Genomic DNA, 12,477 nt, shown 5'->3' on the forward strand with positions numbered 1-12,477 from the left:
TCCCCTGCATCGGCAGGCGGACTCTCAATCACTGCGCCACCAGGGAAGCCCTTGACTCCCTTTTGAAACCTTGATGGGAGCCTTTGTCAAGCCTCCTACAGACACTGTTTCATAACTCTGCTTCCTCCAGGCCCCCCACCAACCCGCATTTTCAGATCATCCCCATCTCCAGCCCTCTGTTCGGGATCATCCTCATTTAAGAAGCCGTCCTGGATTCCCTCCACGGGAAGAAATTTCTCCTTCGTGTCCCCTCATTCTGTTACTTCTGAATGTCCACGCCCTCCCCACTTCGGCTCCCTGACCAGGTTGTTGTTGCCTGAGAGTCGGGTCGGGTGTGACCCGCAGTTACACGATCAAAAAGATGGAGGGGGCACCGAGGGGTCACACAGCTGTCCCTCACCCTGGGGGCTGATGTGCTCCAAGTCTGATTTTGTTCCTCTCAACTGTCTTTGAAAAGTGTCCTTGGCCTGTGGTATCCAAAGACTTCCTCCCAGTCACGTGAGACTCACTCTGGGAATGGGTGTGGGCCCAGATGTTCCCCCCACCTCCTGGGTCCCAGGAACTGCCTCGGGGGTGTCCGCCAGTTTATGTAACTGACTGAGGGATCCGGTTAGCCAGGGGTGAGTGGGAGGCTGCAGCAGGTCAGCATCTGGCTGCGGCTTGCCTGAACCCTGGCGGGGAGTTCAAGGTGGGCCTGCTGAGAGCAGTGACAAGGATTTGCTGCAAATTTCTGATGCAACCTCATGGCCCACTCCTGGGGGACGCGTTTCTACTGCATGAAAGCAACAGAATGCGAGTCAACTATGTGACCTACAATTTTCTGGTCCCGGTAAAAAATTTAAAAATAGCAGGTGGAATTAGTTTTAAATAATATATTTTAACCCCTTAGGTACAAAATATTGTCATTTCATCATGTAATCAACATGGTCGTTATAGAGGAGATCGCTATTCTCTTTTTGTTCTAAGACTTTAAAATGTGGGATGTCTTACACTCAGTTTGGGTCAGTGACGTTTCATGTTCCGGATAGTCCAGGCTGACGGGGCTCTGCTGATGCTTCTGTTGATTCTCCCACTTGAAGTTCCCTGAAAGCAGGGACAGCATCGTGATGATCAGGGCCTTTCCCCCACCCATCGCAGGTGTCGGCGCGTGTGATTTGAGTGGGAGCCTGTCCCACAGGGTCACCGCACGGGGAGGCTGGGCCTCGGAGCCGTTGGAGTCTGGTCACAGCTGCGTGAGCTCAGGGACGGCCCTGGCCTGTCGAAGCCACGGTTCCCACTCAGAATGATGCTGTTGGACAGTAATCTCCCGGGCTTTTCTGATTCTCACGTGCTGTGAGCTGAACCATGTGTCTGGGCAGGGGTGCTGCTGGAGACACTGATACCCTTGGCCTCATTAGCAAATGAGATCATCTCTGTGAAGGGCCACGGTCGACACTGTACCCAGCACGGACGGGCCAGTTCGCTGCCTCTAACTCTGACCCAGAGCCTGCGTGTTTATCTGGTATGTTGGGTCCCGGGCTGTGAAGACCCTCTACTCCCCCATCCAGCGTCTACACAGAGCTGCGGGTGCCCGGCCTGTTCCCAGGCTGCCCAGGCAGAGAAGGACAGGACTCGTCCAGGCCCTCGGGACGCCCACCTTCTGGAGGGTGTGATGAGCCAGCAGGAGCCCCTGCAGTGTCCGAGGCCTCATGAGGTTTCTCTCTCGCGCAGGCGCAGCTGGAAGCTCAGAGAGCCACGCAGGACTTCCAGAGGGCCACCGAGGTGCTCCGCGCTGCCAAGGAGACCATCTCCCTGGCCGAGCAGCGGCTGCTGGAGGATGACAAGCGGCAGTTTGACTCGGCCTGGCAGGAGATGCTGAACCACGCCACCCAGAGGGTATGAGTCTCAGCGGAGCGAGTCTGTGGGACCAGGGTTGGGCTGGGCTTGCGCCGGGGTGCGCGCCTCTGCCTTGAGCCTGCCTGTGGGCAGGGGCAGAGGGGAAGGCGGGACATGCGTCTACGTGTGGGCGTGGGGTGGGGAGAGGGGCTGGGCTTGCGTCCGCCTTGGTTTCCTGCGGCCTCGGGGTGCAGGTGCCCATCAGACCCAGACTCTCCGCTGGTTTCCCGGAGCAGAGGAAACAGACCCCCAGGCATGTTGTGCGTCACAGGTGGTCATCTCCATGGAGTCTCTGCGGGCCTGGGACTGAGCCGTACTCCGCGATGACAGTCACCCGGTGACAGGCGTACCTGCCCCTTCCCTGTCGTTTGAGGTTTGTTTGGTTCAGATCACCCCTGACGGTCCTGACTGTGGATGGGGCTTCCCTGAGGGACCCGATCGTTCTCCAGAGTCCCTTCCCTCTGAGTCCCAGGGGACTGGCTGGGTTTGGAGCCTGGGGTGGAGGACCTTGATTACTTGCTGAGCCTGGACTCAGGGGTGGGTGCCAGTTGGTGAGAAGCGGGGGCCATGGCAGATGAGGCCAGAATATAGGGGGTGCGCAGGCTGGCCTTCAGGCTGGGCTGGGGTCTGGGGAACCAGTGTATGCACAGGAAGTGGGCTTTGACTCCTAGGTTTGGTGCCATCATTGTTTGGCCCTTTACCAGCTCCCACGATCTGCCCTCTGGCCATATTGCTGAGAATCGGAAGTGGTGGGTACGGCTGGGCTTGTCACCTCTTTCCTCCCCTCCTCCAGCTGGTTTGCTGTGGGGAGGTGGGTGAGGCCTTGGATGAAGGGTGATGTAGGGGGTGGGAGCTAGTCTGGATTCCCTGAGAGGCCGCCTGCGGGGCTGGAAGAGAACCTTTTCAATGTCACCTGCCACGGTGGCTCAAGTCCTCGGGGACCTGATAATTAAAGATGGCCTTGTGCTTCCTTAAATGGAAGCCTGACATACAAACTGCTTGGACTTGGTGTCAAATGCGGGTCGACTCTGTAGCACTTCCCCTGAACCCCGGGCTCCTGGCCAGGCTTGTGTGGCCTGGGGTCTCCTGCCACCTAGTGAACACGATGCTGGGAGAGCCAAACACAGCTTTCCTGGGTCCACTGGGGAAACGCCAAAGGGGAGGTTGGAAATCTTGGAAATTTACAAGCCACAGCCTGACAGAGTGAAAAGGACAAGGAAAAAAAAAAAAATTAGAGTAGCTCCTTGCAAGAATTTAGCTGAAGGCCTGCCTTTCTTTCCTGCCCTTCTTCCACCCCAAACAAGATCCAAATCAAGCTAGTCAGAATCATTCAGAAATCACTTAATCTGTCCTTTAAAAAAGAACAAAATGGGTTTCTGCTTTTTTTTTTTTTTTTTTTCCTTCTACTCTTTAAGTCCTGGGACCATAGTGGATGGTGAGTGGAAGTCCGGGAGAGGTGTCCTCAAGACCTCCACATCCCATGACTCCAGAAGCACCATTCACACCAGTCTTTGGGAATGGTGCTTCTTGGGGTTGTGCAGTGTGCAACTTGTGGGGCTGTACCAAACGGCCCTGGGCCTCCTGACGTCGCGTGGGGCCCCTGAGGTCCCGGGGAGGGTCATCTGATGTGTGCTCTCACTGAGGTCACTGAAGGTTTCTTGGTCATGGGGGTGTGACCCCTGCGGATGAGCAGATTTTCTGGGTCACAGGCCAGGATTTCCACCCTGGGGCTGCTGTTCCTCTTCCCTAGATTCCTCCCCAGTTTTATGGGCCTCAGATGCTGCTCCTTGACCTGATGAGGGGGAAGGAGAGTTGGAAACTGACACCAGCGAGAGACAGAGCCCTTGGCAGAGCTGTCCTCGACCATGTCCCCGTGTCACTGAGAAATCCAGCCTGGAGGGGGCACACTCCAGGGATGTGACGGATGGTACAGGCGCTCACGTGCGGCTTTGCTGTGAGCCGCGCTCTGAGCATGCTCCCGGGGCCATGCGGGCCTGGCGCGCTCGGCTTCCTGAGTGCTGCCGGACAAAGACAGTGAACGGCCTGGAATATGTCCCCGGCCTTGGCTGACTTCGGGATCCTCCGGGAAGCCTGTTTCTTCAGGAGGAGGGAGCGTCACCTCATCCTCTTCTCCTGAAGAAACTGCCACGTAAGAGTCGAGAGAAAGATGCAGAGCTCGGAAAGGTCCAGGCTGTCTTGAGGAAGTGGCAGTGCTTTGGGCTGTGTGACCTCCACCCCAGGCACAGTGGAAGGACCCTGGGGTCCCCGCATTCCTTACCTGAGGCCATCCGTGTGTCCCTTCTCTTCCTTCAGACTTAGGGTGACAGCGGGCAGCCCCACTTGGAGCCACGCTGGAGCCCCGGGGTCTCTCTTGTTAGGCCACATGCAGTGCCCCGGGCAGGGGCAGAGGAACAGTTCTGCACTCAGAGCTGGGATCAGCAGGGCTTTGGAAGCCGCGACGCACTTGAGTGGCCTCCCTGGGGACGTGGCATCCCTGCTGCTCCCATGTGGGCTTTAGAGAGCTGAGGCCCCTCCAGCTTCACCCGGTTTGGCGGCGGAGCAGCCCTTCTAGGGAGGAGGTGTGGGGAGGCATGAACTGTCAGAGACCAGCAGCTCCTGGAGAGGAAGGCCCTGGGGGCGTGGATCTGAGCCCTGGGATGCACACGGCCAGCTTTTCTGTGCTGGTGGGCATGTACCACCTGTCCCCCAAGGCCCTGGGAAGCTACCTTCTTGGCCCTGTGCACTCAGGGCTGCAGGAGGGATCAGAAATCAGCCTGAATGGGCCAAAGATATGAGGAGACCGTGAAGACACCTTCCCGGGAGCGGAGGACCCTGCTCTTAGCTCCCGATGTTGGGCATGTTGGGCATGAGGGTGGATGGCCTCGAGGTTGGGAGAGCTGAATGTGAGGCAGAGGAGCCGGGCTGGCTGGACGTCTCCTGGTCGGCTGAGCTCATTCTGCCGGTAGGGGACCCAGCCTGGCTGCCAGTGCCCGTTGGTGTCCCTGTTGGAAGTATCTGTTTGAGCATCTTCTGTGTGTTGCCGTGAGCAGAGGGCCTGGGCTGCCCTGCGGCTCCCAGGAGGGGGCCCGTCAGCACTGCAGGGCCCCATTCTGTCTATTCTGCTGACCCAGGGGGAGGCCTGTGGCTTCTCAGGGTCCCGAGCACCAGTGGTGGCTTCCCCACATGCTTTCTCCAGGGCCCGCTACCTGCTGCCTGCCTGGGCCGTGGTGCTGCGGCTGTTCTGGTCACTCAGGCCTCACACCTGGGGCCTCAAAGCCTCCCATTGGGCAGCAGCAGGTGGTCAATCCTTGGGCGTTTGGAGCCGGCCCGGGGGTGGGGGGCAGGAGCGTGTGTCTGTGGGTTTTGGGAGCCCCAGGGATGCTGACTTCTTAGTCATTAGAATCCGCAGAGGCCAGTGCACCCAGAGGTTAGCACAGAGCCCGTGGGTCAGCCCCGGGACATGGTCCCCCTGGGGAAGAGGGGCCCAGGGCTGTTGGTGCCCAGACAGTGATTCCTCCAGGAGCCTGCCAGCTCTGGGGAAGGAGGCGGGAAGCTGAGCGCTGCCCGCGGAGAGTGGACGGGTGGCTCTGCTAAGCACCCCCAGCCCTAAGTGCTTCCCCGCCCACGCCCTTTTCCCCAGCACCCCGCACCGAGCCCCCCAGCACAGCCTCTGCTGCCGGCCCCCACCCATGCCCCTGGGCCTGGTGGCCCCGACAGCCTGGATCCCAGCTGCCCGAGTAGCGCGGTGCTGCTGGGCATCTGCCCCGTGAGGCTGGCGGTCCGGGTTTGGTCTCCAGTGTGCTCTGTGCACACAGTAGGTGCTTATTCAGAGTACGCAGCTCTGAGTTGAATATGCTGGTGGTAAACTGAAGAGTGTGGTGCTGATCGGGGGCTCAGAGGCCCAGAGTCCAGGCCAAGTATCTGTCAGCCCAGCCTTCGCGGAGGTCTGGGTGCTGGCGCTCCAGGGCTGGGTCGCACGTGCGGTCTGGCCACCTTGAGGTCTGCAGGGACATCTGCGTCGTGCTTCTGTTTGTGGCTTCCACCTTCCCAGCATCTGCCCTTATCCCCACATTCCTTTCCCACCCCTGGGCACACAGTTCACAGCTGGTTCCATGTTTCAGGGGCTGCTTGGTTACCTAGGAGACGTAACCAAGGTGACCTGCTTGGGGACTTTCTCCCTAGAGGCGGGAAGCGGAGTGGGGACTCTCCTCCCAGAGCAGGGGGTTATGTGCACCTGGGGTCGGGGGTGGGGGTTGGGACGGGGGATGGTAGATGGCCTGGTGGGGGTGAATCGGGACGGCGTCCTTGCTGCTGCCTCAGTCTGCGCTGGCAATGTCGCCAAGTGCTGGGAGCCTTCCGAGTGTTTAATTTTAGGAAGATTTTTGCAGACGAAGGGCCAAGGAAGAACAAGGGCCTGTGTGCAGTCGGTGAGAGCCCTGCTTCTTGCAGGGAATGCTCTGTATTGTAGCCTCAGGTCACAGCTTTTGTAGATGGTCTATTTAAAATGCTTTCAGACTGGCCCTTAAAGGTGAACCCTGCATTGAATCCTCTTGCAGTGGAACAGATCACCACAATAGGTTGCCTTCATCTGTCTGATATGCTTGGGTTTTGCGTGTTCATAAAGGTTACACCAGTGAATCCCTAAAGCTTAAGATTTAAGACAAGACTGAAGAGTCACTACCGTTTCCCTAAGTGACCAAGCTGGGGAGGTTTTGAGTGCGTTTTATGTCACTGTGACATCTTTGGTGTTAGAAGCCAAGGGGAAGGGTCCTCCGGAGTTCCTTGGTCTTGATTGAGAGGTCATTTTAGCAAGCCTGTCACCACATGCCAGCTTGTCTCACTTCCCTATTTCCATTCTCTGACTTTGTTTTAATTCTGTTTTTAAAAGTATCTCAAGCATTAAAACCATTGTTAAAAACAAAAAACAGAAAACACAAAAAACCATTGTTAAAAGATATACATTTTAAAGAAGGTAAAGGGTGAACTCTGATAAGTATAAAGTGTTCTCCTGTCAAAGATTTTATTTAACTCATTAAGGATGGAACTAATAAGATGTTACAGCTCTTTCAAAGGAGAATTCAAAAAGCACACTCATACAGGAGTGTAGGAATGCTGAAATGAATTTACAAGATACAGAATCGGTCAATATTTAACAGGGCAATCAATAATCAAATGCATCTCTACTGGACACATTTCTAGGGGTAAGAATCATTTATATCATCAGTTTTCCCCAACTTACAGGGTCATAAAATAGCTCCAAGACAATGAAAGGCAGACATAACCTGGAAGGGGGCAGGACACCCAGACAGGACAGGACACCCAGTCGTTTTATGCTCATATCAAAGTCTTTCAGAATTTTTCCTGACACTTAAAAAAGCCCTTATTATAACTGCATAAGTAAACTTCCCCGGGCTGACTGTGGCTGTTGCCTGGAGGGGGTGATGGACCGCTGGCTTCCTCCTGGGTGGTGTCCTCCTGCAACTGTCCTGCTGGGTCTCCTCCCTGCTGTTCTTTGGGTAAAATAAAGCATGGCCCTCTCGCCCCACCTCACTGCTGCCTTTCCAGTTCATCCCATAACACTTGGGTGAGTTGTAAGTAAAAGATGAGAAGGAAGTTGTGAGCCGCTGATGTGGCCTAAACTGCTGTTTATCTCCTGCATCATCTCTCCTCCCAGCTGGCCTTGTTCTGATGCTTTTTAGGTGATGGGGGAAGAGAACCAGCACTCCCTGTTTCTAGGAATGTGCCTTTGAGCTGCCATGGAGGGCCTTTGATTATTGGGTTTTGAACTCATGGTTTTTTTTTTTTTTTTTTTTTTTTTTGAGGTACGCGGGCCTCTCACTGTTGTGGCCTCTCCCTTTGTGGAGCACAGGCTCCGGACGCGCAGGCTCAGCGGCCATGGCTCATGGGCCCAGCCGCTCCGCGGCATGTGGGATCTTCCCGGACTGGGGCACAAACCCGTGTCCCCTGCATCAGCAGGCGGACTCTCACCCACTGCGCCACCAGGGAAGCCCCCTTGAACTCATTTTTAAAACCAGAATCTCCCACCAGAACGCTGACTGGTCACCTGGTCACAAATTTTTGTAAACCCCAAAATCTTGTTCAGTTTGACCCTCTGGATCCTGGATTCTTGTCCACCAGCTAACTCTGGATATTTGGGAAGGGGCCAAACAGCTGAGGTCACCATTGCCTTGCCGTCCTGACGCGCACATACCTGGCTTTGTAGGGCTCCCAGGTCCCTGACGTCTGAGTTCCCACTGGTACCGCCTGCCTGCCCCTCAGTCCCTGACCCCAGGTGAGAACAGGAGGAACCCACGGTGGCTACTCAGAGGAAGTGGACGTCAACTGAATCAGAGAATGTTTCTTTTTTTTTTTCCCTCTGCGTTTTTGTTTTTCCTTCTCATTGCCTCAGCTGATCTATTTCATCTAATCTGATGTGATTTTTCCAGAATAGATGAATAGGGAAAAAGAATCCTGTTCTCTTTGGAAGTTCATTGAATCTTAGTCTGCCCACTAATTTCCTCAAATAATTTTTTTTCATTTATTTCAAAAAAATTGTATTGAAGTATAGTTGATTTACAATGTTGTGATAGTTTCAGGTGTACAGCACAGTGATTCAGTTTTATATATATACATATATATTCTTTTCCCTTATAGGTTATTACAAGATACTGAGTTTAGTTCCCTGTGCTCTACAGTAGGTCCTTGTTTATCTACATTAGATATAGTAGTGTGTATATGGGAATCCCAAATTCCTAGTTTTTTAAAATGACATAAGTAATACCCCAACAAGGGACCATTCTGGGTTTGGCCGGGCTGACCTCTGCTGTCATTTGAAGGTCATGGAGGCGGAGCAGACCAAGACGAGGAGCGAGCTGGTGCATAAGGAGACGGCAGCCAGGTACAATGCGGCCATGGGCCGCATGCGGCAGCTGGAGAAGAAACTCAAGCGAGCCATCAACAAGTCCAAGTGAGCCTGGGCAAGTGGGTCCCCGGGCTGCTGCTCGTTTCCTCTTCCTCATCTTCTCAACCTTTTCTGTGGCCCGCTCCACCAGAGCCCCCTGCCCAGGCTACCTGTAACCCCCCAGGGGTGGGGCTGCTCTGACCTGGGAGCACAGGAAGAGGAATTTCAAGAGCAAACCATTAGCTGGCCCGTGGGCTGGGGCTGGGCTTTGGGAAACTCAGGGCATGCCCTTGGCTCTGTGGCTGATGGTGTGGATGAGGCCCTGTCCCTCATTACCTGTCAGCACAATGGGGTGAACCATGTACATAGTAACACATCCTTGTAGACCAAGAGCTGATGAAAGGAGCAAGACTGGTTTCTTTTTTCTTCCTTCCTCCCTTCCTTCCCTTCCTCCCTCCCTCCCTTCTTTTCTTCCTTCCTTTCTTTTTCTTTCTTTCTTCCTTTCTTCCTCCCTCCCTCCCTCTCTCTCTCCCTCCCTCCCTCTCTCTCTCTCTCTCTCTCTCTCTCTCTCTCTTTCTTTCTTTTCACAGGATATTTATTTCAAAAGTTTCTTATAATGTTACCAAGTCCAAGCTCACTCTGCTCACCACACGACAGGCCAATAAATTGGGAGATGAGGTGTTGAGGCAAGGAGTACGACTTTATTCAGAAAGCCGGCAGACTGAGAAGATGGAAGACTGGTGTCCCCACAAACCATCTTTTCGGGGTCTGGATGCCAGTTTCTTTTATAGAACAGAGAGGGGCAGGAAATGAGGAAGTAAAAAGGCCATTAGTTGTGCCTGGCTTGGCCAGCATCAGGGAGGGGTTGTGTTAATTTCTTCTTTTCTGCCGCCATTCTCAGGTGGGCAGGGTCAGATTGTCTCCCTGTGAGCTGAACAAAGGTACTTTAATATTCAGGCAGAGGGGCAGGGTTTCCTGAGGCAGGCCATTATGTATGATTATAATAACGAAAGCAATGAAAAGCAAAGGTTAAAGTCAAAGAAACAGATCCAACCTGGGGTCAGATTTTGCTCTTCCCTGTTATAATTATACCAAACACTAGGAACAGTTAATTTGTCCAACAGTATAGTCTTTGGTTAAATAACTGTTGACACTTCCAAACACTGGAATAGTTTAGAGCAGTTAAAATAATGACATGGATTCTGTCTTCATTAGTATATAAATATGTTCATAATATTTATATGTAATAAAGGTAGGCCATAAAACGGCACTGAAAGCACAATTCATCTTATTACTGATACACACAGATGAGCCCAAAGGAGTTTTTTTTTTTAATGTATATATTTTTTATTCAAGTATAGTTGATTTACAGTGTTGGGAAGACTGGTTTCAATGGAGGTTTTCTTCCACTTTTCTCACTACCACTCTTATATGTTGTCATACGACAGTGATCCTGGGGACTAGCCCCGGCTTCACTCACAGTTGCTGGGCCTCCAAGCAAAGAGACAGGACCTGGAATGGCCTAGACCCCACAGCCAGAGACAGACCCTGAGCTCATGGAGGGTGAAGGGCTCAAGAATAAAGTATTGTCAACTCCTCATGCTCAGACACCCAAGTTCCTGAAAGAGCCAGCATCTTCCCACTGACCCAGAACCCACGACCCGTAGAACGTTGGCCTTTCTTGTCCTCTCTCTTGCCCGTGAGCTGGCTGGGTCAGCACGCTGTCCAGTCCCCCGAGTCCTGCACAGAGTCCAAGAGGCCGACCTGAGCCCCTGTCCCTGTGGCGGCCCCGCTGTGCTCAGTGAGGGACGGTGGTGCCTCTCCCTTCCCCGGCTGAGCTCGGCAGAGCTGGTGTGTGTTGAGGCAGCTTCTTCTCAGCCTCATCTGCTAGGCATCCCTAGGAGAGGCAGTTGGGCCACCTTAGCTGCTGGGCACACCCTACGTGGCCTTGAACGTCCCCCCAGAGAGGACAGTGAGCCAGCGTTTGGGGCCCTGGGATACGTGTGCATGTGTGTGGGTTTCCCGTGTCTTGAGATAGGCCTTCTGGCAGCTTGGTCCTGGGGGAGTGTCTGTATCTGTTAGGCCCGGGACCTGGGAGCACCCCCTTACCTCATGGCTCATGAGAACTGAGTAAACGCTGGAGGACGGCCTGGCCAGCTGCAGCCACTGCGCCCTGGACGCCCCGTGGAGTTTTCTGGGGGCACTGCTGTCGTGCTCTTACAGGTTTCCTTCCTGTCTTCTACAGGCCTTACTTTGAACTCAAGGCGAGGTACTACATGCAGCTTGAGGTACGTGTGGCCTCTGGCTTTGAAGCAGATCGGAGTTTTCTGCCCTCAGAGCTCCCCTTTCTGTAGTGGGCTTTCAAATGGCCCCATGGCTGCCAGTGAGGGGGGCACATTCTTGACCAAGTCTTCAGCCTTCAGAGTGGACTTGCTGTGTCCTTAGTGCTCTCTGCCGCCCTCTGAATCTGCTTCAGTCACTTTCCATATTGTACTCGGTTAGTGGTTCTCAGCAGGGCCCGGGAGCTTGCTGGCAGTGCAGATTCCCAGGCCCACCCCAGACTGACTGAACAGAGGCTCTGCAGGCGGGTCCCAGCCATCTGGGCTTTAACACACCCTCCAGGGGGTCCTGATGCACCTCAAGTGTGAGGACCACAGCTCCCGGATCAGATGGCTGGAGTGTGGGACTTCTGTGGGACCTTGACTCCCCACTGCTGCTTCCCTGATGGGCTTATTCCCAGTGGTTGCTCCTGGGTATAGAGCTTAAGTTGTCACCTGGCTGGGAGTTGTGGGGTGGTGGCTGCTCTCATATCTGCTGCGTGGAGAGCTGTGGAAGGGGATCAGGGCCCCAGTCGTGTCTTGAGAGTAGAGTGATGGGCGCAAATGTTTGAACCCGTCACTCAAGAGCATCGCCAGGCCGGCGGGGGTGGCCTCACTCACAGAGCCTCCTGTTCTCCCGAGCAGCAGCTGAAGAAGACGGTGGACGAACTGCAGGCCAAGCTGGCCCTGGCGAAGGGCGAGTACAAGACGGCCCTGAGGAACCTGGAGACGATTTCGGACGAGATCCACGAGCGGCGGCGCTCCAGCGCCATGGGGCCCCGTGGGTGCGGTGTCGGGGCCGAGGGGGGCAGCCCGGCTGCCGAGGACCTGTCAGGGCGCAAGCCCGAGCCTGACGCTGTTTCTGGTGAGTCAGGGGCACGTGTGCAGCTAGTGCGACCTGCTTCCTGGGGCCTCCCCCGTTGGTGGGACACTGTGTTCACCAAGATGCTACTGAGCATCCTCAGAGTCAGGTTTCTGTGGTTAGATATGTTTGGGAAATGTTACACTTTCACCCCTGACATTCCAAGTACATGTTAGGGCATTGAAGGCTCTGAGAAGTCCTGCAGGGAAGAGTCGTCTGGAATAGGGACTTGGGAATCAGATTTGATTCAAGTCCTGACCTTCCCACTATGACTAGTACATGACATGGGCCAGGGTGTAACTTCCTGTCTGTTTCTTCCCCTGTAAAGCGGGGGGCACATGAAGGTCCCTGTCGTCCACTACGGAGAGCGGTCGTCAGGATTAAATGAAGGAGCGCCGGCCTCCAGTGGTCACTGCACATGTGTCTGTCCTTGGGGACCTGTTTTCCAAGGACCACCCCTGGGAAATGGATACAGAGGGTTGTGGTGGCTCCCTCTATGTCAGTCCAGAAACCGCCCCCCC

General features: G+C 54.6%; 1 protein-coding gene across 1 annotated transcript in view; it reads left to right on the plus strand.

Moving 5' to 3' along the window:
- Window positions 1-12,477, plus strand: part of SH3BP5 (SH3 domain binding protein 5) — an 86,825-nt gene that overhangs the window by 72,229 nt on the left and 2,119 nt on the right. The window contains exons 4-7 of the mRNA XM_007470640.1: window positions 1,711-1,875; window positions 8,712-8,842; window positions 11,022-11,064; window positions 11,740-11,959. Coding sequence (XP_007470702.1) covers window positions 1,711-1,875; window positions 8,712-8,842; window positions 11,022-11,064; window positions 11,740-11,959 — 559 coding nt within the window. The remainder of the gene's footprint in view (window positions 1-1,710; window positions 1,876-8,711; window positions 8,843-11,021; window positions 11,065-11,739; window positions 11,960-12,477) is intronic.

This window comes from Lipotes vexillifer, unplaced genomic scaffold (assembly GCF_000442215.2).
Source record: "Lipotes vexillifer unplaced genomic scaffold, Lipotes_vexillifer_v1.1 scaffold418, whole genome shotgun sequence".
Classification (NCBI taxonomy): domain Eukaryota; kingdom Metazoa; phylum Chordata; class Mammalia; order Artiodactyla; family Lipotidae; genus Lipotes; species Lipotes vexillifer.